Consider the following 25,441-nt stretch of genomic DNA (forward strand, 5'->3'; position numbering starts at 1 on the left):
CATCCGTGTTTTGTTTTGTTTTTTTTTTTTAATTTCTTTTTAAGAGGGCCATACTATTTTTGGTAAATTTATTAATCAGTTCAGTTCTCTCTCTCTCTCTCTCTCTCTCTCTCTCTCTCTCTCTCTCTCTAACTTATTCTAGTTCTGGTTCTGGCTCTGGTATAAGATCCTTTATAGCAGCTACTTCAGAACGAAGCTGGTTAACACCCTCAAGTGTTGTCTTGCGTTTGTGGTTGATAAATAGCACCAGCTATTTCACCTGGAAGTTCTGGAAGAATCTTTTTTGTTTGTTTAGCTCTTTTCGCGATTTTTCCAGTTGTTTCCACGGTTTGCTTTAACGTGGGAAGAAGACCTTTGGTAGCCTCTGTAACTCCTTTGGAAGCCTTCGTAACCGGTTTTAAATAATTGTTCTGCACCTTCTACAAAGTCCACCGGAGACTGCTGACGCACTTGTAGTTGTTGTTTGACAGAGTCAGGGACGGGGAGATATTTCTTAATTGCCTCTAGTTTCTCTCGAGCTAATCTAGCTGTGTGAGATTCCATTATTGATATAATAATGATTTTATTACTCACACACTACAGCAGCAGGGAGTGTGAGGACCGAAATTGAATGTCCGGGTGGGTTAACGAACACGCATACGAATTTGCAAACACAAGCGACAAAGATAAATTATCAAACTGAGCAAACCCAAAAAGAGAACATCTCGGTCGATTAGAGGCTTCGGTTTGACGTTATTGACTTTGTATTTTTATTTTTTTCGTAGGAAGCTTTATTCTCAAAAAAGACTTGCTCCAAAATTGGTCTGTTCACCCTCCCTGCTGCTAGAACAATGTTGATGACTTAAGCAGAGTTATAGAGACAAAAGAAATCGCAAATGTTGTGAATGAAAAAGTTGATTTCTGAAGTGTAATTGTGCTTCTATATTGAAATTTTTATGACACATTTTGTAGGCACTCTTCTTAAAAGATCATGCTTTACCCATTATGTACTCATATATCACGCTCTCTCTGTGTGTGTGTGTGTGTGTGTGTGTGTGTGTGTGTGTGTGTGTGTACTGATCAATAATGTTTTCACTGTTTTTCGTATACGACAAATAAAGAAAATTATCCCAGTGTATTATATATTAAATTCCAAAATAAATAACTCGAGGCTAAATGTGAGCTAAACGGGGGAAAATTTGATCTCAGTGACCCTGACAACTTTAATAACAACTGAATGTAACCATTGCAAATTTCGACTTTGTAACGATGATGTGTCTCCAAACAGGAAGTCCCTCTCAAACAGTCCTTCTCTTTGTCAATTAAAACTAGGCTGCCATACCTGTTAATAGACGAATATATATAGACTACATTATGTCATTTTTTTATTTTGAGATGAGTGCAGGGCGTATAATCGTTATGGTTGAAATGTGATTTAAAATGTGAAGCCTCTCAAAAATTAAAAATAGGTTACAATTATCTACTTTTGGTCATATTGATCAATTTTCGGTTTACAGTTCAATACGTTGTATCAGACTACAAAGTTTCATGAGCGTAAAGCTGTGTTACATGTATCATGCCAAATCCTATTGGGAAATGATTTCAACCAAACATGAAAAGTACTTGGTGACGTTTGTATGGTACAACCGAAGATGAAATTATATTAGAAGTTTTATGGGAGTTGGAGACAGATTGTTTGAGATGAAGATTGAAATTAATTCTAGAGATAAGGCAAAACCAATATATATATATATATATATATATATATATATATATATATATATATATATATATATATAAGTCAGGCTATTTACATGACCAGAGAGAGAGAGAGAGAGAGAAGAAGACGTTCAAGCTCTCTTGAAAGAGGTGTCACTTTGACAACGAAGATATGGCTATTTCTGGGGAATATGGCGATGCGAGGGTACGGGATCTGTAACGACACAAGCCTCTTTGAGTCTCTGAGGCAATTGAGAATATTCAACGAAAACAAACACACGGGTACAACTCGGTGATGAAAACAAAGCCTCGACTATATACTGAAGAATTTCTTTAGTGGATCCGTGAAAATACGCCCGTCACACTGGGGGCACCACTCAACTTGGAAATATGGATGCTGAATTACCATAAACGTCAAATCCTTCACATATAACTGTAGAATGGCCTAAGTGGGTGCTTAAGGAGTTCATTGGAACATCAGCGTTGAATTTTGTCTTTGCTTGTATAATGAATTTGTAACCGGGGACCAGGAAACGATTGATGAATTATGGAAAATATTCATGAAAGAATATCGTGAGCACGAAAGTGTTCAGTCTCCTAACCTACATTACAAAGTCGTTCACCCATTACCCTTATATTTTCAATCAATTTTTGCATGAAACCAAACGTGAACGTAAAACCAAACGCTTTCCATAAACCGTATCCGAATCCAAAAACATGGACCCTCGTATGAACTCGAGGCTACACCAGCATGTAAACCTCCATCGAAACCTTAATTGGCAGAACCCTCCCCGCCCCCCATGGGGGCCCCCACATGCAGTCAAACACGGCAAATTCTGCCGGCCGAAAGCTTGCGTCTTTTTTTTCTTCTTTTTGTTTTTGTTAAAAGAGAACCAGTTATAACATGCACTACAGCACAAAGTAACTAATGGCAATGTAAGACAGGAGGAAAGAAAAAAGGAAGTGGAATGACGGGTTGAATCATCCTGCTATATAGTTTCTACCGGTAATGTGACTCACTTGACTGACGTGAGTTTTCTATGACTTCGTCAGTTCATCACTTTCTCTTGGTCTGAAACGTCAGTCGTCAGGCATATATTTTGCATGAAAAGGATCTGTGAGCGGTGATCTGCCGACGTCTTCCAAATTGAAAATAAAATTTACGTGTACCGTATTTAAAAACGGAAATATGGAAATACTGCTGAGAAATGGTTCTCAAAATGATATCATTGGACTTTGTGCTGCTGAAGTTCAGAGACGAATCATAGAAGGATGTGAATCTGCAAAGTATTTTTCAAGTATGGTTGATGCCACCCCTGATGTGAGTCATGCTGATCAAACTACTCTTGTCATACGATACGTACATGAAGAACTTGGAAAATTTTCCATCGAAGAGCGGTTTTTGATCTTTGCAGATTGTGCAAAATAGACTGGATCTGATATTGTATGATTAGTCCTGGAGACTTTGGAAACTTTGAAAATTCGCTTTGAGGACTGCCGTGGCCAAGGCTATGACAATGGGCCAACATGTCAAGAAAGTACAAAGGTGTTCAAGCAATTTTCCTAAAGAAGAACCCACTTTCTATATTCTCACCATATGGCTGTCATTCATTGAATTTGTGTGGACTGAATGCTGGAATCAGAAGAAGAGGCAACATTTCGGATAACTGTTTTTTTTATATATCACATTACTGATTCAGCTATTGGTGGACTTGGCTACCCGTCCTCTTTCTTGTGGGAGTATCAAAAACTGTCTGAAGATGAAATTAAGAGTGCCTGTTCTGATTTTTCGAAGAAATATTCATATGACGTAACTGAAACTGAACTGTCTGAAGAACTGCTTCAAATGAAACAAATTCATGCAGCAAATTTTGGTGAGAAACCTCTTTCTCCATTTGACTTGCTGAACAAGATTTCAGAACTGAAGATAGCACTGCGTATTTCTCTTCAATACCAGTAACAGTTGCCTCAAGTGAGCGTTCTTTCAGTAAACTGAAATTCATCAAGAATTTCTTGCGCTCATCTATGGAACAAGAACGAACTATTGCTTTTGCCATTTTGAGTATTGAGTGTGAATTAGCGCAAAAACTTGATTTCCATGATTTCATTGAGGAATGTGCAAAAATATGTGCAAGAAAACTGACATTGTAACAAAAGAAAGCTGGACTTCTTAGAATCGGCTATTTATTTATTAATATTTTTTTTTTGGGGGGGGGGGCAAAATCTGAATGATGCTCGGGGTCCCCACATTCTCTGCACGGCCCTGGATAAAAGTTAACAGTAAGAAAGACCTGTACCTGAACATGAACCCTTATTTTGAACGTCTACGTGAACCAAAGCCCTACATACACACGCACACACACGCGCGCGTACGCACGTGGGAAGAAGTTGCTACCAGGCTCCAAGAAGACCTTATGACTCTGAGCAGCAAACGTTTGATGGAGAAGGCCTTGATGGATAGGTTTCCCATACGTGTGACTCACAACAGGTCTTTGAACTCGGATCGAGCTGGCAATAAGACACCAGAAGTCATCAATTTAGCAACGTCGATTTGTCAGCATTTGCTCACCGACAACATCATGGACCCGGAAACATTTCGCGCCTTAATACATAAACTGATCGAAGATATCGATAATGTATATAACACTGATCATGAGTTCCATGGCGCTTCCCATTTAAACAGTTTGTGTTTCACGCGAAATTAATGCCGCGATACAGTGTGTCGTTGCAAATACAATCCCGAGCGTCACCTCAGTGGTCAAGATCTCGTCAAAAGAGCCAAAATTTTACGTGGATGTTCAGACACCAGCCACGTGGGTAAATCCCGCACACTTGAAATCGCACTAAGATCGTTACGCGTTTATCGTAGTTGGCCTAATAACCGATTGGCACCGTTTGGAGGCCTAAAGACGAGTAACTAACTCGTGTTTTCGGCAGGGTGTGGTGGAGATGGTATCTGGAACATTGTTGGGCTTCTAGCGGGCCCGTATGAGATTAAATTAAATCAGTGATGACATGTGACGGAAGATCATATTAGTGACCAAGCGCGATTCCAAAATCTGCATATCCATACACGATCCCACTCTCTGCTCTGTCATCTGGATCTTACCTCCACAGTACGATGTTGACATTGGACAGTCGTCGTTGAAAACGGTACTTAGTTGGCCTAATGATGTTAGTGATATTTCCGAGGAACAACGAATTATGCTTGTAGAGCCCGACGGTACCAGTTACTAGATCGTGCTAGACATGTCAGAATCACCTCAACGATTCAGGTGAATTTACCTGCGATGGCATTAGTGGTACCTACAGAGCAAAACTTTCAGGTTGATCAAGCATCGTTTCTCAAAGTTACATATTTTTTGGGTTCTTCTCGAATGTGTATCTGGGTGATCACATCAGGGGACCAATCGCTAAACAAATTTTTGGGCAAGTCGTTGGTATGAAAAGAGTCGCTCAGGATTGATTAAAAAAAATATGGGATCTCGGGCGTTTCAATCGATTCGAGATCGACTACATCGACTGGTGACCCGACTAACCAAACTGCTCTATCGACAGCAACAATCCCATCAAATTTGGCCAAAGGAAGTGGATTACAGTTGTTGATCGGGCCTGGGTCCCGTTTCACTAAAGAGGGTAAGTTTGCGCACAAAATCTTCGTAAGTTTAAAGCGTACGAATATCGTACGAAGTTTTGAAAGTGCCTTTTATAAATAGACACGTACACGAATTTCGTACGTCTAAGGAAAAAAAATTGCGTAAGATGATCTTTTTCTTGGAGATAAGAAACACTTAGAAACGCACATAGAAACCTAAACATCCAACTCCTATTTTTTTCACGTACTGGTGCATGATCATAATTAAAATTCAGTATGTACTTCAAAGAACAATTTTTTGTCATATCCTATTTTTTTGCATAATATATAGGTTCGAAATGGCATTTGTCAAATCAAACAAATCATGTTTTATCTTTCTAGTATCGTTACGAGACTACCATATATTGATAATCTGATAATTGAATGAACTAAATAATAATATAATTGAATAAACTAAATAATAATAATAATAACAATTTAAATTACTTTGAGTAGGCATGGGCGATTTCCCAACGTACCAAGGAAAATAAAAGATAAATATGATTGCCCAAGGCTGGATTTGAACATGCATCACATTATTAAATTGTGTTAAGCTGATACAAAATATAATAACAGTATTCTTAATCAATATTTTTAAGAAAAAGTCATACAAAAGCAACTGTTTCATCCAATAAAGGCAGAAGGCGTGTAGAAAATATCCAAAAAGAAAAATATTAGTATTAATAAATGTTGTCAGAAACATCGTAATGAAAGTAAATAGTACTTGTTTGCCCTTTAATCTTAGTTTAAAATAATTTATCATCTTAAAGGTGTGAAGAAACTTAACATGATCCTGTCTCACTGAAGTCAGTTCATTGTGAAATTGAATAAAGATTATGTAGGTGTGTGTGATTTGGGCTTTTGACGTAGCTTTAACAATTTTCGGTCATATCGCTACGATGTCTGCAGTGTGGCAGTTTATAGTGATGTCTAGCACTCGGGCATCATGCCGCAGACATGTAAAATGATGTCCCATCCAGTCACATATTCTGACACAAGGCCGAGCAGTCCTAACACTAATCTCTTAATGCTGGATTATGTAAATGAACCTATGGTAGTAAACATACCTAATAATGTATCAGTTCAAGGAAACATAATTTTTGCAATGCTAATACTTTTTACAATCAGATGGTATATATACAATGGATCTTTTGCTGCTTTTAAACGATGATCTAATTTGTATCAAGCAAGAACGATCTTTCTTAATGAAGGAAAGTGACATTCATAAAGTGTACAACAATATCAAACATTTTTCCATTCTATTTTTTTATGAAAATGTGATTTCTAAATGTCAGTATGAAGACTTAGTACGTGACCTACTTGAACCTGTAACCCAGAAAAACCTAATTAATATATATATTTTACAATCATACAAATAAATGCACTATTTAAAAGATGTAAATGTTTACCTTAGAACAATACTGCATCTTAATCCAAGTTTCTAAGTATGCATTTGTCCCACACCTACTTTATCGTCTGAAATCTAGTCAACTTGCCTCTTTAAGGGATTTTCCAGAAATGTACGTGCGTATAGTTTGTTTCAAAATTCTTTATTAATTTTTCCTGAAAAGAAAACGTTGTAAACAAATTACATTCTATTCAATGTTGTTTCTCTTCAGTATAAAAGCTTACTTTTTTATATAAATTATTGAACTTTTACTAATTTGCTTCACAAGATCGGTCTAGTTTGCATAGAATATCTTGCCATTTAGTGGCACTGTTCAGTTAATTTTGTAAAACCAGCTATAAACATGACCTAGTTCATCGGCTGAAATGCTGACAGAAAGAGTACAAAGCAATGCCTTTAATTTCCATAGCCCGAAACAGAAGCGTTTTCGTGCGTTTTGCCCCTATATTTGTGACGGAAACCTTAATGCGCAGAAAAGCCCGTCAGGGATATATAACGTTTAAAAATTCATAAATTTACTGTCAATAACAATATCACTGTTACAAATAAAAATAACAACATGATCAACAATGTTGATGATGATGTATTGCTATGAATGTATATTGTTTTCTATACATTTTTAAATATATGAAGGAATCTGTTTTAAAATATATCAAATATTCTCTGTCCAAGTTAGTAATGTTGCAAATGATTAAGACACGTCTATAGCAACAAACAATACATTTAAAAAGGTCATATCTTAAACAGGAAACAATGTCAATATACACAAAGCGTAATTATATGTTAGTGTAAGAAATGAAGACGAAAAATGAAGATTAATGTCAACCATTAACCAAACCACACGTGAACAAAGAAGCACAGACACCCGAGTATCTTAGTACAACAGGGAAATATCATGATAACACTCTCCTCTGATCCTGAGGAAAGGAAGTATAATATAAAAATCGAGCGAGTTTGCAAAGAACCAAACATAAACTCCGGTGAGCGACGGAAACATTTCATGAGAACAGCGGTTAGTCTAAAGTAGTAGATTAACATGCTCATCACAACACTGACTACAATGAAAACACATTAAATATGAAACATTTTGATAAACATAGTAAGATAGTATCCCCGGAGAGAAAAGCCCATTTGGTTGTGAATATCCTTTGAGATTATCGAACTATTATTCCGGATGTTTACAATCAATGATGTAATTGTCACGTGGGCTAAGATGAACCACTTCCTAACGATTGAACAATACTCATAACCAAAATGTTATATTTACCTGAGTGGTAGTATCAAGTGGGTGGCATCTTCGCGTTGGTCTTTATGTATCTTCTTTTACTAAGGAAACAATGTATTCAATTGCAGCCCGTGGAAACCGGTATCACTCAACATGATCTACATCATTTCAAAATGTAAGGGATTTTTCCTCTCTCTGAATTGCCGTCTTCTTCGGTTTAGCTGCTTGTGTGTCTAGAAAACGAGGAACGCCGCAATTAGGAAAAAGTAAGAATTTTTTCTTACTTACGCCTGCCAAGTACCTGCCTTAAAGTTACATAGAAATTCAAGAAACACGTACGGAATAACTTATAAAATTCTCCTTTGTGAAACGCCTGCCCTTGCGTACGAAGATCGTACGTAAAATCTTACGGAAATATTTGACGAACGTCATTTTGTGAAACGAGGACCAAGACTGCAAAAGAGGTATTGGACAAAACCAAAAATGTATACAGTTTCAATATGGCAAAATTAAAAGATGAAACGCCCCACCCAATGCCGGTGTTTGATGATAGGTGGATGCATCCGTGTCTTTATTTATTCGTATCCAGCAAGTGACCCCAATGACACCGAATGCACATTTGCAGGACACGTGTATATTTTTTCTTCCGTATGAGGCGTTCCTCATCATTAGTCATTCATCAATCTTTATTTCCTCTTTTCAGAGATAATTATACAAACATAGGAAACATGATATAAGCAAGGGAAAATGTAACAGAAAAAATGCATTAGTTATATATAATATTATCATATGTGACAGACAATAAATGCATGAATTATTACATCTGTGTAAGAATAGCTACTTCACTTGCAAACTTGTGTGGCATTAATTCGAACAGTAATCAGAACGTTTGCAAGGATGTAATTAACTGTAATTGTATTGTTATCTTTTGGAATTTGTCATAAAATTGAGAGTTATATAGCTAGTATGGATGCCTGACCTGATGCTAACGGCGGCCAGATCTTGTTTAGCGAAAATTATCTTTTCAACGGTGGATTCGCGCAGCGCCAGCGCAACTTCGGGTTTTAAAGAGATGTCCGCATGGTTATTTTCGGAGCAGACCTCACGTTTATGTTTGACCGAAATGACAACGCCAACGATGCAGTTTGGCATAGACACGGCGTAGCTGATGAAAAAGATGTATTCCGAAATTGGCATTGTCGATGTCTGTGCAAGCCCCTTCGCTGATCTTAAAATCGTGTATATTGTCGTTTTATGGGTCGAGAGGCACGTCAACACACACTTTTCTCACGCTCGCCACAGCTTTCATGGCTAATAACTGTACTGGAAATAGTAGCTCATCGAAACATGTGTTCGTTGCGTTTCAAAATTTAAATCGAGCCCGTTGCTTTATGATATTTGATGAGTTATGAGTTTCTGAAGTTTCTCTGCGTTTAAATATCAATGAGGATCCTTCCGAAGAAATTCTGCTTGACTTAAAAAGCAATCAAGTCCCACGTACATATCACAAGCTGTGATCGTACGCGCACCGTCACGAAAACGGAGACAAGGATCTGCGAATCTCCCAGCATCGGTGCGTTAAGTTGTACCCGATTTATTACTTTTCATTGGAACACCTGGAGCTGTTTAAGTGGTCCGTCGTCGACATGCCCTTTAAGACACGTATAAATGCGCTGCGATTAATTACCTATTCATTGCTGAAATCCTATCCAGGGATGCTTCTATTGTTAGAGGGCACGTGCGACCGAATGAGGGTCATTACCGCACCTGCAGAAAACCCATAATTGTTTTTTTTTTCATAATTAAACAGCACAAATAATACAATGTCATATCAGGAAGTTAAGTTTGGTCTAGGATAAAAAATAAAAAGGGCAATGAGAAACGATTGCAGGATTGCATTGATAATTTATGGATTTCTCCTGTAAATTTAGTTGGAATTGTCCTCTTATGGCTAATTCTAAACTTCTTACCAAGTTGAGAGAAGCCAAACTAAAAAAAAGACAACTCGTTAATATTAAAGTTATTAAAGTCGGAGCTGATGCAAATGCAAAAGCGAGGTGGAATATTTCCATTAGCAGCATTGTTGGCGGCTACAGCTCCCCGGTTCCAAAAGCAGCTGCATCAAGGGACGTGCATGGGAAACTGGTCTTGATGGCTCAGGACATGACATTGAGAGGACACATGGCGTCTCGTACACGAATAAAATAAGAACACTATCTTCGGTTATCCAGTCGTCTAATACAAAGGTTCCCAGACGGAAGCGGATTTCGGGTATGGCCTCACTGTTGATAGCTACGGAAGAGCGTCCGTTGACCAGTTTTGATTTACTCACGATCTCAAAATCAATCAAGGTCTTCTGAGGCTTCCATATGCGAGACGAACTTGTGTTGGTGATTCGCCGCACATGGGATACCGGCTTCGTTAACCTGGATTTAACAACGGATCCTGGAATTCATTGGCTTGTCTACGAAGTGACATATCAACACCTTTCGTATTTTGACTCGTACAAGGTTGCAACTTTACTCGACGCTGTTGATAATTTACATGGCGTGTTTGCCGGTGGCGAAATCATCCCTCATAGATGACCGCTGTATTATTCAACGCTTCAATGTTTGTGAGCAGTTTACACAGGTAGCATCCTTATGTTAATCTCCAGAAAAGAAATTAGGTCTGAAGCATTCAACGTTTAGTTGGAAGGGGACCGAATTAACTTTGGTGATTGTGTTTAAAATGTTATTATTTCATATACGTGATGATTTTGAACAGCCACGCGGTGACAATGTTACTGAGTTTACGTGATCCTCGACCAGCTGATAGCGGATGCTAACACTGATAGCATTTTTGTTCCACTTGTCAAAAAAATATCTGCTTCAGAGTGGTGTTACCGTTTTACTCGCGAAATACAAATGTGTGTATGTTATCGTGGATGGAAAACCATTGATGACTCCGCGCACAAATAAAAAACCTAAGTCAGATCATTGTCTTACATCCAGTGAAAATCGAGTAAAACTATAGCTGGAACCAAATTTGTCAACAGTGAGTGGTGTTATAATATATAGGAATGAAACCACGCTTAGCTATCATGGCTCCCCTATCCGTCAACCCCTGATGCGGACTTCCACGCTGGTCCGATAAGTGATGTACGCTTGTATAAAAATCCCTTGTAGAAAAAAGTAATGGGTTATGGAAAACTTGAAAGGGTTCTGGTTTGGGGAGTCGTGTTAGGTAAGTGTGGTCTAAATCTCCCATTATGATACTTTTAGTATATAAGATGGTTCAATGTTCAGCGCGGTTAGTTTCGAGTAAAACTTCAGGTATGCCCTATCGTACCTATCGTTCCGTGTACCTTTAATCTATCTCACCCACATATTAGATTAAATTATCAGTTATACGCTATATTTAGGCTTGACAGCAGCGATTTTGATTTCCACAAACTATTAAAGTTGTATAAATTGAAAGAGATACCATACACACCTTTTGTTTTTCGTTTACAGTCCGGAGTCAGTTCGAAGTACAATGGCAGTTTGTGATTGCGCCAAAGTCGACTAACCGAATCGAACTCACTAACCTCTCATTGAAACTATTAGGAATGACATGGACGCTAACTCGTAAGTACGACAAATTAATAATCGTATTGGTTTTCGATACAATGATACATAATTATGGATACATATTGGTCTCGCATGCATCAACATATATCGAGATACACGTAGCTTGCTGCCCCCACCCACACCCCACCGTGGCTGCGGCGGCTTTGTCGCCAGAGGGTCAAAGATTGTGACAAATTTTTAAATCTGACAAATATCGTGAAACACTTTTTTTATTTTAAAAAAATGCTTGTTGTCAATAACAGCAATAACGTTGCATGAAAATCCTTATAATTCTTATCGTTACAGATTTATTGGCATATATTTACACCTACCTAACTAGAATTAGAAACTAGACACATGGTCATTCAGTGATTGGTTCGTACACGAGGTTCTAACAATAAGAAGTATAAATTACATGACAATATTAGCTTATTACATAAATACAGGGTTCGGATGCGGGAAGTCGCGGGTTCGATCCCCGGCCAATTCATACCAAAGACTTACAAAATGATGCTAGCAGCTGCCTCACTTGGCGCTCAGCATTAAGAGGTTAGTGTTAGGACTGGTCGACCTGGTGCCAGGATAATGTGACTGGGTGGGACATGATGCTATATGTCTGCGGCATGAGGACCCAGTGCAAGACATCACTATGAACTGCCACACTGCAGACATCGTGGCTGTATGACTGAAGAATTCTTAAAGCTACGTTAAAAACCTAAATATCACACACACACACAAACACCCACAAACACACACAAACACACACATAAATACTGGGTGGGGAGTGGGGGCGTCCTTACGTAATTAATTCATAGATCGCATAGCTCCAGTGGTATGTTTGCATCTTGACCTTTCCAATATCTCTCGCCACGCTGTACACGTATATTCATCAATGCCAGGCATTGTTATTTATTTGTGTATATTGTACAACAGTTGATTGCGCCGTTGGAAATATAGTTTCCTTTGGCGAAGAAAAGGAATGTGTCAGTACAGTTCGTTGAGTGAGACATTAAAGTCAGTGTCAGTGCCGTTCGTGTAGCAAACCGATTTAAAGCACTCTAGAAATGTGGGTGGGTGTGGGTGGATATGGGTGTGGATGGATAGAGCATGAGAAGGCTGCATATTGTTAAGACACTCGGACATAGGCGCTATAATAAACATAATAATAATAATAATAATAATAATGAGGACTTTGTATAGCTTCTAATCTTTAGAAGCTTTAAGTGCTTTACAACATTAGACAACACCTATAAGATAAAAGACATATAATGATATGATTACAAAAACAAACACCATGAAATTAGAAAACAGTAAAAAAACAAACTTGCTGAGAATATTTAAGGTAGGAAACATTATTAGGTCTTTAAGTACATACGTGCATGCTATTCTATTGTATCCCTTTTTTTCTCTTCATTAGGCCTTATCCTCCCTATTAATAATTAGTACTTATTTAATTTTTTATTTGCCTTTTTTCTTGTGTTTGAAATTTTTGTTTTCATGAAATAAATGCATTTGACGGAATAACAACTTGAGTACTTTTCGCAATACCGTCTATTACAAATTGTACTATGTTTTCGGTTTTGGAACTTTGCATGAACTTGTGTCTTATTCTTTATTCTTATTAACGGTTCGTACAATATTTTCTAAGTACATGTGATAAATTGAATTATTGTTAAAAGTAAGATATAAAACAATTAATAAAAGAAGTGAACTAAGCATTTAGAAAGGTAATGGTGAACGTCATTAAATTATAGAATCTTGTAAGCGCATATAATATTCGACCACAAAACGATGGCGAGGTGAAGGGTGGGGCTAAAGTCTATTATTAGATTTTATGTATTACTAATATTCAGATTTTATTAATTATTCGCTTATACAAGTAAAATACGGGGGAAAATTATCTACGTCGCATTTGTGCATGTAACATTATGTTTGGGGTTGAGTAAACCATTAAAAGGCCGAACTACCGTTTAGCACACCCTGATGCAAATAGTAGACTCATTATCTTAATCGTTGAAGTCACACGGGAAGTTGACTCATTCAACTTTTCACATCGCCGTTGCTCGTGATCTGATAGAATGTTTGTATTTTCCACTCCAGGTCAAATGACACACAGGACCAGGATCGTGATACGGAAACTTCCATATTCACGCTCTTCAGTTTGTCTGCAGCGGTAAGCCTTTCATGCACGTTATTGTACGGGATTTGCACCAAGTTTTTATTTTAAGATATTGTACGAGAGTTTCACCCAAGTTTTCATTTAACGATATCGTACGAGATTTTCACCCATGTTTTCCAGTTAAACTCATTACCCCCAACATCCCAAAAAATAAAAAAAACAAAAACAAAATTCTAGTCAAATTATGCCCGATGGCAAACAACAGATATTCAATTTTACCGATGTTACACTCACGACTCTCTAAAAGTATAATAGCGCACACACACATACGTGCGAGGGGTATCTCAGAAGTTCTGAATATAAATGCAATGTAAAATAAAGTTCTTTATTAGCTCAGAGTAGGTCAGTGGATACCCTCAAAGTAATACCCATGCAACTCGGAACACTTTCTGAGTCTGAATATCCTGTTAAAAAATGTCATTTTGTATTCACTTTCTGGAATGTTGTTCATACACTGCAGAACTGCACTTCCACCCACCTGGGAGTTCTCAGATCGTCTGCACCTCATCGAATCTTTGATAACGGGACTGAGCCAAAAATCACTTAATCTAAGGGCTGATTGTAGGTTGTGGCAAAGTTTCGATGTTGGTGTTTCTTTAGGATGTCTGTCATGACGACCGATGTGTGTGTGTGTGTGTGTGTGTATATATATATATATATATATATATATATATATATATATATATATATATATATATATATCATGAATTCAAACCTGCTGTCGTACTGATGTAATTAAGAATGGTATGCCCAAAGCGGATCAACAATTTGAGACGTATCGACAGGAAAATATAAAAGACAAAATGAAGACAGAATGAAGAGAAAGTGTAAAACATTTATGTAAAGACAAATGATTATCTTCATCACAACCTTAGTCTCAGATCTACTAATCTGACTTGGATGTTCAAATGGTATGTGGCAATTTTTTTTATAAATGTGTGTGTGTGTGTGTGTGTGTGTGTGTGTGTGATTTGGATTTTTAACGTAGTCTTAATAATGTTTCAGTCCTATCGCTACGATGTCTGCAGGGTGGCAGTTTATAGTGATGCTTAGCACTGGGGCATCATGTCGCAGACATGTAGCAGGATGTCCCACCAATTGACATTATCCTGACACCAGGCCGACCAGTCCTAACACTAACCTCTTAAATGTGATGTGATTTGGATTTTCAACGTAGCTTTAACAATTTTTCAGTCATATCGCTTCGATGTCTGCAATGTGGCAATTTATAGTGATGTCTAGCACTGGGGCATCATGCCGCAGACATGTAGCATGATGTCCCACCCAGTCACATTATCCTGACACCAGGCCGACCAGTCCTAACACTAACCTCTTAATGCTGAGCGCCAAGCGAGGGAGCTGTTAGTACCATTTTTGTAAGTCTTTGGTATGACTCGGCCGTGGATCGAACCCACGACCTCCCGCATCCGAGGCGGACGCTCTTACCACTAAGCCACCGGAGTGGTTTTTATAAATGTTTCAAACGGAATAAACACAGACTCGTCTGTAATAATACTACCTGTTCCGGAAGTCACTATGGTTTAAGTTTTGAAATAGTTTGAGAATTTGGCAACTGTGACGGGCTTCGCTAACTTTTCAGTCGTCTTTGATGCCGTGTTTAGACATCCGATCGCAATGCAATTAACATATCTACTAATACCCACACACCCACTCCAAAATACGAAGACATGACCGGCAAATAGCAAAACATCCTGTCCAGTTTATTTTCAACAGCCAAATTACTGCATGGACAATAATTCCAGGCAATGCCAGGACCAGTTTTTGGCCAACTCAAAGACATAATGACAAATATTTATTAAACTTTTTTTTTCATATTTGTCAGTGAACGTATATATCTTGTCTCTTGATATATGACTACTGCCCTTTGTTCTTCCTCCACTACATACTAAATTTTGTGCAAAATGTTCTAATACATGCCAGCAGTATATACAGTCATAGCAATGGCTGCAACGTATATTGCTACACCTTCTAGTATCAGAATGGCGTTTTAGATTTAGCCTAATCATGTAGTTCAACGCCTCCATGACTTTACAAATTTTTACCCGCGCGTCACACCTGGCTTAACTTTGGTTAGTAAAATATAATTTGTATTACTGTAAATGAGTTTACAAAGTTAACGCAAACGGCGACATCGCCAACAGCGACAACATCACTACCACATCAGATGCAAACAATTCCGTCTTTATATATGCTTTCTATATCAGTGTCGTTTTGCAAACACACTAGACACTCTTGGCTTGCGTGAACGAATTTGCAGCTAGTGCAAAGGATTTTACACTTTAGTCGTGTAAACGATTTTGACACTGAGGTAGATAGTGAAGACAATAACATTAACAGGAGAAAACGGCCTGCAAAAAGAAATTTCGTTGCTGGGTGTGAAAACAGCCAAAGACTATTTATACAAAGATGAAATGAAATTCACAGCGGAATCAACTCAGTTTACGTTCGCCGTTGATTTTATGCCAAACTAGCATTGACTCAACGAAGAAAAGAAAGATCTCGACTGTAATTCAACAAGGGAGCAATTGTCCGAATAAAAAATCTTAGACAATAACGATCATTAGAGGCACAAAGCAAAGACGTAATCGGTGTGTTTAAAAACGAACGTGGTGCCCAGTCCCAGGAACATATAATCGAAGGAAGCTTAAACGTTCCCACGGAAGACATTTTCTATAATTTTATGACAGTTGTACAAGTGAGGAAAAAATATTTAGTTGGAAATGCGTGCGCGTAATGCAGCTGAACAAGGTCAGAAAGTCGAGCAATAAGTCCACAAACAAAATATTAATAGAAGACGAACGATAGACTCTCAAAGCTACCGACGCGAGAAGATAATCGAAGCATAGCAACAGCTGCGAAATGGAATCATCAAGAAAACCGCACTACTAGTGAAATACAAAAGCGTGTGTGTGGTTGTAGATGCTATTTGCGGAATAACCGCCGCGATAGCTGTTGGTCTTCGTTCTGCTTGAAATCTGATCGTTTACGCGACCAATGGGCAAAATCCTGTACACTAGCCGCAAAATCGTTCACACAAACAAAGATAGTTTAATGTGTTTGCAAAACGACACCGATGTTGGCAACATATACGAAGACGGAATAGCCTTTACCTGCAGCGGCAGCGTTGTTTTCGCTGTTGACTTTGTCGCCGTTTGCACTAACTTTCTAAAATCGTTAATGTTCGCCGATTTTGCTACACAAAATTGTTCAGGTTAGCGTAAGAATTATTGTTTACTATCTAAATGGTAGGCATTCTATTATGTTGGGGTGTCGTAAAGCGCTACTAGAAACAAACCAATTATACAAAATACCAGGCTTATACACGTTTTTGTCACCTTGAGCACTGACTCTATTGAATTCATTGGTTTATACATTGACTTCTATATTTCATAAACAACTAATGATTTGCTTTCTTATAGGATATAAAAAATAATCAGACTTTTACGTTGTGAACTCATTAACTATCTTGAAAAAAAAAAAACATTATTCATAATAGGATTGAAACAGCTGTCCTCGAGACTTCCCTGTTTCCAAATTTTTCTTTTGTAGGTATTAAATACCAAGGATGACCTTTAACACAAAATGTACTTTCATTTACCACAATAAATGGCAACTTACGGTAAAAACGTAACTCTTCACAAGCAGGAAAATATACCAAAACGGAGACGAATTCAGTAGATAAATCCAACGTATCGTCATATCATATCAACTGCGATCAACGTTAAAGTTAAGGAAACTGTACAGACAGCAGTTCCATGATTACAACATCTTCGTGGTATATTGCGGTGACCTAATTCGATTGGATCAAAGAGGATCGAACAATGTGTTATAAATGAGAAACTGCGAAAGTTACGATCAGGAGTCGGTAACAAATAATACTGGCACTGAAGCCGTATAGTTTGCTGTATTATGAAGAAAAAAGGTTTAGAACACCGCTGGACTTCCATATTTGAACAGATCATTGTCCACTGTATCGTTGTGCTATTCCACAGAATTTCAGATTTAACATTATTCTTGAAAAGCCTCAAAAGTAACAAAGGGAGGCAATCGTCAGGATAATTAATTTAATACATTTTAAATACAGTATGACACGATGACTTTGAAATCACTGAACAAATATAAAAATGGAATTATTTTCTTTTATGCCAAGATTATGAAAAAGGGAGAATTGTAGACATACTTTAATCAATTTTATACAAGATTCTTCCAGAATATGGTTAAACTGTATTTCGATTAGGGGTGAAACGATACACCTGTGCCACGTATCGATACGATTCACGATACGCAGCCTGCGATACGATAAATATCGATACACAGATGAACTCGATGGTCTTTCCATCTTTGGAAGGTAGGTGGTGCCCTTTTATGTATGTTGACATTCTTTGTTGTATTTCCAGTATGCAGAGATATAGTTATCATATATTTTTATGCAATTTTCACTGATGAGAAGATAACAAAAATATTTTTCAAACAGACTGCCTGTTGGTGGCAGTGAGTTTTATCCAACGTTTTATGCCATTTAATGGTGGTTGCATTTAACCCCCATTGTTTTGTTCAACATTAATGATTTGAAAACATATTACCAATTTCGTGTTTCAGTTAAACATGGAAGACATGACGATCTTATCTTCAAAACAGAATAAATAATACAATTTCCTCGTGCAAAGAAAATCTCGCATAGAACTAATCCCAGCATGGGAATAAGGTTGAATACCAAAATAATCTATCACATTTTATTTCCTGCAGATGCAAAAGACTGCTGCAGCCACAGGTACTTGCATTTGTTAGTAAAGAAAGAAACTACTGACTACACCCAGTCCTATTCTACAATTTTCTTTTAACTTGTACATGGTGATAAACTTGAGCGGTTTGAAATCTGAAACCATCGCTCACTATTTGCTAATGTCATTTATTTCATCAGCATCTTTATTCAATAGGTAAATATCTCTACATAAAAGAAGAAATTCCAAATTTGTTTTCCATGTACAATTTAAGGAGAGATGATGACATGATTTTATCTTAAGGGAGACCCCCTTTATCAAAGAAACAAGATGGGGAGGCAGAAATAAATGGTCATAGGTCAATATTTATTTAAACTTTAATATCTGTCTCTCTTTCTTCCTGCTCCACTTTCTTATAGCTGTACTGAAATCAACATCTTTGACAGATGTCACCTCTAGTTGTATAAGCATTAATCTGTTAATTAATTCTGAGCATACTCTGCTCCATTTCTTTGTATCAATATTGTTATATGCTTCTTTTTTGAAGGGGCATATACATAGCTAGCTTTGTCAGCTTGAATTTGTTGGGAAACTGATCTTTGCGACTGTTATATACAATTTTCCAGAGATCATGGATATTATCTTTTGGATACATCTGCTCCAAAAGAGGATTTTTCACTAACATAATCTTCCTTCGTGAAATCAGTAGTTTACTGACTACTATGCCAAATTTCATCTCTGTTCCATAGTGCTGTAAAAAGGTATTGAGTACATCAATGCTTGTACAGACAGAGGTATTAAAATAAATATCTTTACTTCTTAATTGCATTTTTAACCCTTATTTTATTCAATTTATCTTAACCCTGATATGGATAAATGTATATGGTTTGTACCATATGATCCTCAGGGCGAATTTGATGAGTAAAAAAATGAGAAGTGCATTATACGTTTAAATTGTCTGCAATGTAATTAGGCTCAGTATTCTGCCCTTTGTACATTTAATTTCGAAATACCACTGAAAGAGTCATGTTGTATATTTTTTGTCCATCCAGCATGTACTTCTGACTCATATTTAACACCATTTCGGGCTCAAGATCACTAACTGGTGTCTCCATTAATACTTTCCCAGCTCCAATAATGGGATATACTTCATAACATTAAAAATTATTGTCATCATCACTATCATCAGCAAGTATTTGCTGCACGAAATCGTAATGAACCACGCCGAGAATCAGACATTTTGGGTTTTCTAGGTAGCCCGTATTTTAAACGCGCATTTGTTAAACTTTCTTCATGAATGGTTCAAACTATGCCATAATTTTTATTCCTCAGCTAGTTGTTCTAATCAAATTTAGTTTCAAACCATTCATCTCGTACTTGAAGAACCCAGGCGTGGAACAGTTGCTACCCGAAAAACAGATGTCGACAATAATGGTTAAATAAAACAAAATCTTCGCCGAGCACATTTTCATATGTGGGACTTTCAACGAATTTGTGGAGCTTTCGCTGCTGTTCTCCAAGCGCGCGAATTCGTAAATAAAAATTGCACGATTCGCACAATGGCACACCCTGACAGCATCTCCGTTAAAGTACCTGACATATCTAATGACTTTCCTGTGACGTTTCTCTATTGCTCTGCCAATGCATCCTCTTTGTCACGCAGAGAATACGCTACATTGATTTCTGATTGGTTGTTATTGTTTAACCTGGAGCGGATCAAGCACTAACCACAATTGAGAATTCATTGTAACATATTTCAACGTGCAACACACCGGTGGCGCAGCTTTCAAAATCGATGAAAGGAGTCAAGATACAATTCAAAGTATGAACTTCGCGTGAAAGTGGTTATTGAATGATGATAAAAGTACTTCATTATACATGACGAATACGTTTCGAATGTATCGTATATGCTGAACATACTTCTGGGTTAAGATAATTAGCATGAAATGGCGGGAGGTGGGGCAGATTAGGAACCGTGTCACTCTGTGTTAACCTACAGACGGCGAGTTGGTATTCTCAAATAATCTTTTTCGTTTTTACTAATAAACATGATTGACTGTGACTGCAAATGCTGTTTCAGATATGGATTATAATTTTACAGAATAACAACGCAACTAATACGATTTATTCATTACTGCTGAAGACTAAAATAACATGCATACGGTAAGCATCGATTTGTATCGATCCTCTGTCTCTTGTATCGATATGTGTATAGTTTCAGCTAAAGAATCTATGCATCGACATATCGATGAATCGTTTCACCCCTAGTTTTGATACTGTTTAAAAATAGATAAAATAATCTGGAAAAGTTTACCAACTCAACAATAGAAACAAATCTCAGTGAGCTTAGACGATCTGCTCGATATAGTCTATTCTCATAGTTTCACTGTATTCAGATTGGGTAATTGTATGATAGACGCTCGATATAGTCTATTCTCATAGTTTCACTGTATTCAGATTGGGTAATTGTATGATCTCCAATTTATTTTAGCTTCCAAAAACATGAAATTGGAAATGACTTCGACAGTAAATATCGATTTTTGTAAGACAATACCTTGGTCTTCCTGTGACAATTGTTGGGGGGTTTTGTTTTTCAGTCTGTGTAAAATAAATCGTAAATCTTGCTGCAACAGTAGATTAAGATTTTAATTCTATTGTTGTTATATCGGTTTGGATGAATGTTGGTAGTATGCACTAATACTAAAATTTGAATTTTACAATATTTTCTTAACGTATTTATTTACGGATGGCTAAGCCCTCTCGAGTACCTAGTTTGGTATTGTTTTAAATTCGCTATACGCCAGTCAAGTCAAAACCACACCACCATCAACGTTAACACGAACTGAACGCCCTTCGCCATATTCCGACACCAGAAGATGAGCATTCCTTTGCTCTCCATCGTGCAGTACTGAATGACTTCAACTCATATTCCATTAATAAAATTACGTCAAGAAATTGCCCTGACCTTTTACAGGATTTTATGTTTTAGTGCTGCAGTACTGAAACGTCATTTTGTATTTATACTTTGATGTTGAAAAAATTCAAGAAAAAAAGTTGCGCGATTGGCGGTTTCAATTTTCATATTTTGAGAAATGCTTTTATTAGGGTTTCCATATCCAAAACGGATAACAAAGATCATAAGAAATGCTCACATACGGATTATACTAATCTGACCGAGACACTCGATACTTTAACAGCAGTACTTAGTTATATTTGCATAACATATCTTTGTATTGTTTTCTTTTAATTTTTATTTCTTCCACAGATCCTCATTATTACGGTGCTGACGCTTTTACAAAAGAGAACCGGAAACAGTAAATGCCTCTGTTGCTCTTGCAGACCAGGACTTATATAGTAAGATAATAATATAAATCAGGATTCAGCTCGGGCACGGATAAACGTGAAATCAACAACCTCACACTACCAATTTTGATCAGACCAGAAGTGTGATTTAAATAATCAAATGTAATTTAATTTGACCTATGATCCAGTCCTCCTGCGATGATAGAACGACCTTGTGATGATATTTAGCCTGGATTTAATTATTGTCCTTCGATATGCACAACCCCAACACTTTTGAGTATTCCCGTTTTCTTATGAAATACGCTAGCTTTGAGCATCTTGGCTCTTTTTTGTAGGGTAATGTTATAAACAACACCAAATTTCAAAATGCAGTTCTGATTAATAATATCAAGGTATTATTCGCAATCATCGTATTACAAGACACTATCGATTCGGATTGAACGTAGCAATTGTATCGACCGCGTCAAGGCAAAACATGAGTTTCCATATATTTCATTTATCCGCGACAGTGTGATATAGACTGTTTCCAAAACATGTAAAATAAGCTGCTAAGAGAATTAATTCCTAATACTGGGACGGCGTGTGTATTGATCCAACTAATATTTCTAGTAAATCACTACGTGTATATAAAGAAGACAGTATGTCCCCATCTAGTATACGTACATGCAGACTTAATTTATTTTTGCACTGACGCGTGTAATTTCTTGCTAATAGTAGCGCGCTTTTGATTATCCCGTTTTCTTATGAAATACGCTAAATTCAACAAGTGTCGCTTCATAGAGTAAACAAAGATACAGCCAGAATGACTTAGTTCCTCTAATCAAATGAACTGATGGACGTTTTGCTTAAATGGTCAGTTCACCCACATTGGCAGTATGATGTGATTGTAATGTTAGGAGCAGTGTAAACACGAAAGATGGCAAGTAACTTTCATGACGTCACGTATACCGAGCAAATATGCTAAGTCCTATGATACTATTCTTGTTCCACGTCAAAGTGTATTAGTTTCAGATGGTATCTGAGCCATTTTGATGCAAATATGTCGGAAATCGATATTTATACCTGTCTTGTATATGTGTAGTCGGGTCACGCAGGTATTGTATCACAACAGTTTCTATTGGCTTAGAAGGCGTTAACGTTTTAGCCGTACAGAATTAAATGATTACATGTGTGCACTACGTAACCGCCGCTAAGTAAGCGCCTCTCCTATCTGGCAATTTCTGTGCTGTTTTTGTATATTATCCCTACGCCGACAACTTCTCGGACACAGATGTTTGTGAATAGTTTAACACAATGGTTTCACATACTACACTGTATATTTGTGACTTGTTCAAGTAATTCTAATATATATATCTTGGTTATAATTTTGAAACAAGTCAATTTCTTCTTAAAGTTATGTAAACATGTGTTTTTAACTATTCAGTTTAGAGGTGAGTAGTTCTTGCGCTTTGTCAGGCTCTTCTGTTTCACAGTACGTATGGTAGGTAGTCCGCAATCACTTAATGCCTAAATGGAATGAGCCGTTTTGAAAAACTGAATAAACCCGGAAAGTTTGAAGTTTGACGTCTTTGTATACACCAATATGGCTTCTATGATGACATGCAGAATCCGCGTGCTTAATTGAGGAATATCAAAATGTAATATATAGAATAATTTCATCTGGAATTAAATTCAAATGATCTACAACTAAGTAATTTCAGCAATAGCTTTAATCGCGAGGCTTTGCACATCTAATATTTTCTTTTAAAAAGATATACATGTATCTTCGATAGCTATAGCATTGTGAGGGAGACAACGTGCTGTTTTACTGTTATGGATTGATTAAGATTTAAGTTTATGTGAGAGTCAACATTGATAGGATAAGTGTTTTCGTGGTTAATGTTCTTGATTTATGTAGTCCCTGTCGTGGCGCTGTATTTTGTTTTTTGTCAAGTGACCTTGCATATAAATTCATGCGTAAAGCCGAAGTTCTTTCAGTTACGAATGTAACTCGTCTGAATAATGTAAAGACTTCAACAAGGCCTTGAGACAGACTTAGACTTGAATATGGTACAGTCTTGAACAAGGTCTAGAGACAATCTTAGACCCGAGAAAGGTAAAGTCCTGAACAAGGCCTGGAGACAGACCAGAATAAGGTAAAGTCCTGGACAGCCTGGAGACAGACTTAGACCCGAATATGGTCAAGTCCTGAACAAGGTCTGGAAACGGACCAGAATAAGGTAAAGTCCTGGACAGCCTGGAGACAGACTTAGACCCGAATATGGTCAAGTCTTGAACAATGCCAAAAGATACTTAGACTAGAATACGGTAAAGATCTGAACATGGCCCAGAGACAACAACGATTCTGGATCAGAACGAATGATCCTCTGGTTATAGTCTGCACAGCCATTAAGGTTGTGAGCACGCATAAATGGGTGGAATTGTACTTCTGTTTCCATATTATATTGGGCGCACCGCCGGCAGGGACTCACAGAACAAACGGTGAATTTTTACGACAAACAGTTAAAGAGAATAACTTGTTCGTTATCTTTCCGTAGAGCGGAAACTCGGACTCCTAGCTTCCAGCCGTAGATCTGAGACCCATGCCTACAATGACTAAACTGCAGCTGTTTGACGAATGTATGTTCACCCTAAAACGCACTGCAGAAACGTTACGTGTATGTTATTTTCTTGCTAACATTTAGTAGCATTATAAAGCAAAACTCCATACTCTACGATTCTATGACAAATTGCCAAGATTATCAGGGCACCAGTGGGAGATGTGGGATTTCTATAGTTATCGCCTTTTTCGTCTGTCCATTCATCCTAAATTTTTGTTCGAGGCATAGTTATTCGACTTAGTTCTATGCCATCATGATTGGTGGGTCAACTGCTTTAAAAATGAACGTGTGCTTTTTAAAGGTTTTTCGTCTATTACACTCCATTTTTTATAGAGTTACATATTGTTTGTTTTCGATAAATTTTGCATTTTCAAAGGAACAGTTTTTGTAATCAGGATTGTTTAAGAACATTTCTGCCTCGTAGCCAGGTGCATTTAAGTGTGAACACGCCATCTTCTAGACCTAGATGTGCGTTTTAGGGTGAACACCATCTTCTAGACCTAGATGTGCGTTTTAGGGTTTAACCTCATCTACTCGATTGGACAGATTTATGGAACTTGTCGATCAAGATCTTCAGTTTTGAGATGTCTTGTAAATAGCTCATGAACCATTCAATATATCCTGATCCAATATGATGCTAACACCTAAGGACAAAACAAAAATAAACCCTGATACTTATATAGGGATGTGCCTTTAGATGGTTTCCTTGATATTTCAAGTAGATCAATATGACACTTTGCTTCAAGAAGGAATTGTTTGATTGATTTGGTTTGATTTGGTTTGGTTTGGTGTTTAATCGAATGTGAAAGTTTTATCCTGCCTAGGAAAGAATATTAAATTGTCTTGACGAAAACACACCACGGCAGGCATCATGAGTTTCTCTCTCTCTTTCTCTCTCCGGTGGCCTAGGTGGTTAGAACGTCCACCTCGGATGAGGAGGTCGCAGGATCAAACCCCGGCTGAGTCATATCAAAGACTTATAAAAATGGTACTAACATCTGCGCTCATCATTAAGAGGTTAGTGTTAGGACTGGTCGGCCTGGTGTCAGGATAATGTGACTG

The 25,441-nt window shown here is 37.4% G+C and overlaps 1 protein-coding gene across 4 annotated transcripts in view; it reads left to right on the forward strand.

Moving 5' to 3' along the window:
* LOC149780753 (stimulated by retinoic acid gene 6 protein-like) overlaps positions 1-25,441 on the forward strand; it is a 205,759-nt gene that overhangs the window by 81,560 nt on the left and 98,758 nt on the right. For 2 of the 4 annotated variants that reach the window (XM_089937825.1, XM_089937826.1), the window contains exons 1-3: positions 11,437-11,573; positions 13,656-13,728; positions 21,742-21,830. The exons of 1 other annotated variant lie outside the window; for it this stretch is intronic. In XM_089937825.1, the coding sequence (XP_089793951.1) occupies positions 11,560-11,573; positions 13,656-13,728; positions 21,742-21,830 (176 nt within the window). In that variant the 5' untranslated portion in view covers positions 11,437-11,559. Of the gene's footprint in view, positions 1-11,436; positions 11,574-13,655; positions 13,729-21,741; positions 21,831-25,441 lie in introns of those variants that run through there. One more of the 4 variants, XM_089937828.1, reaches the window with a different exon arrangement.

The sequence above is a fragment of the Sinohyriopsis cumingii genome, chromosome 16 (genome assembly GCF_028554795.1).
Source record: "Sinohyriopsis cumingii isolate HCF-2022 chromosome 16, ASM2855479v2, whole genome shotgun sequence".
Classification (NCBI taxonomy): domain Eukaryota; kingdom Metazoa; phylum Mollusca; class Bivalvia; order Unionida; family Unionidae; genus Sinohyriopsis; species Sinohyriopsis cumingii.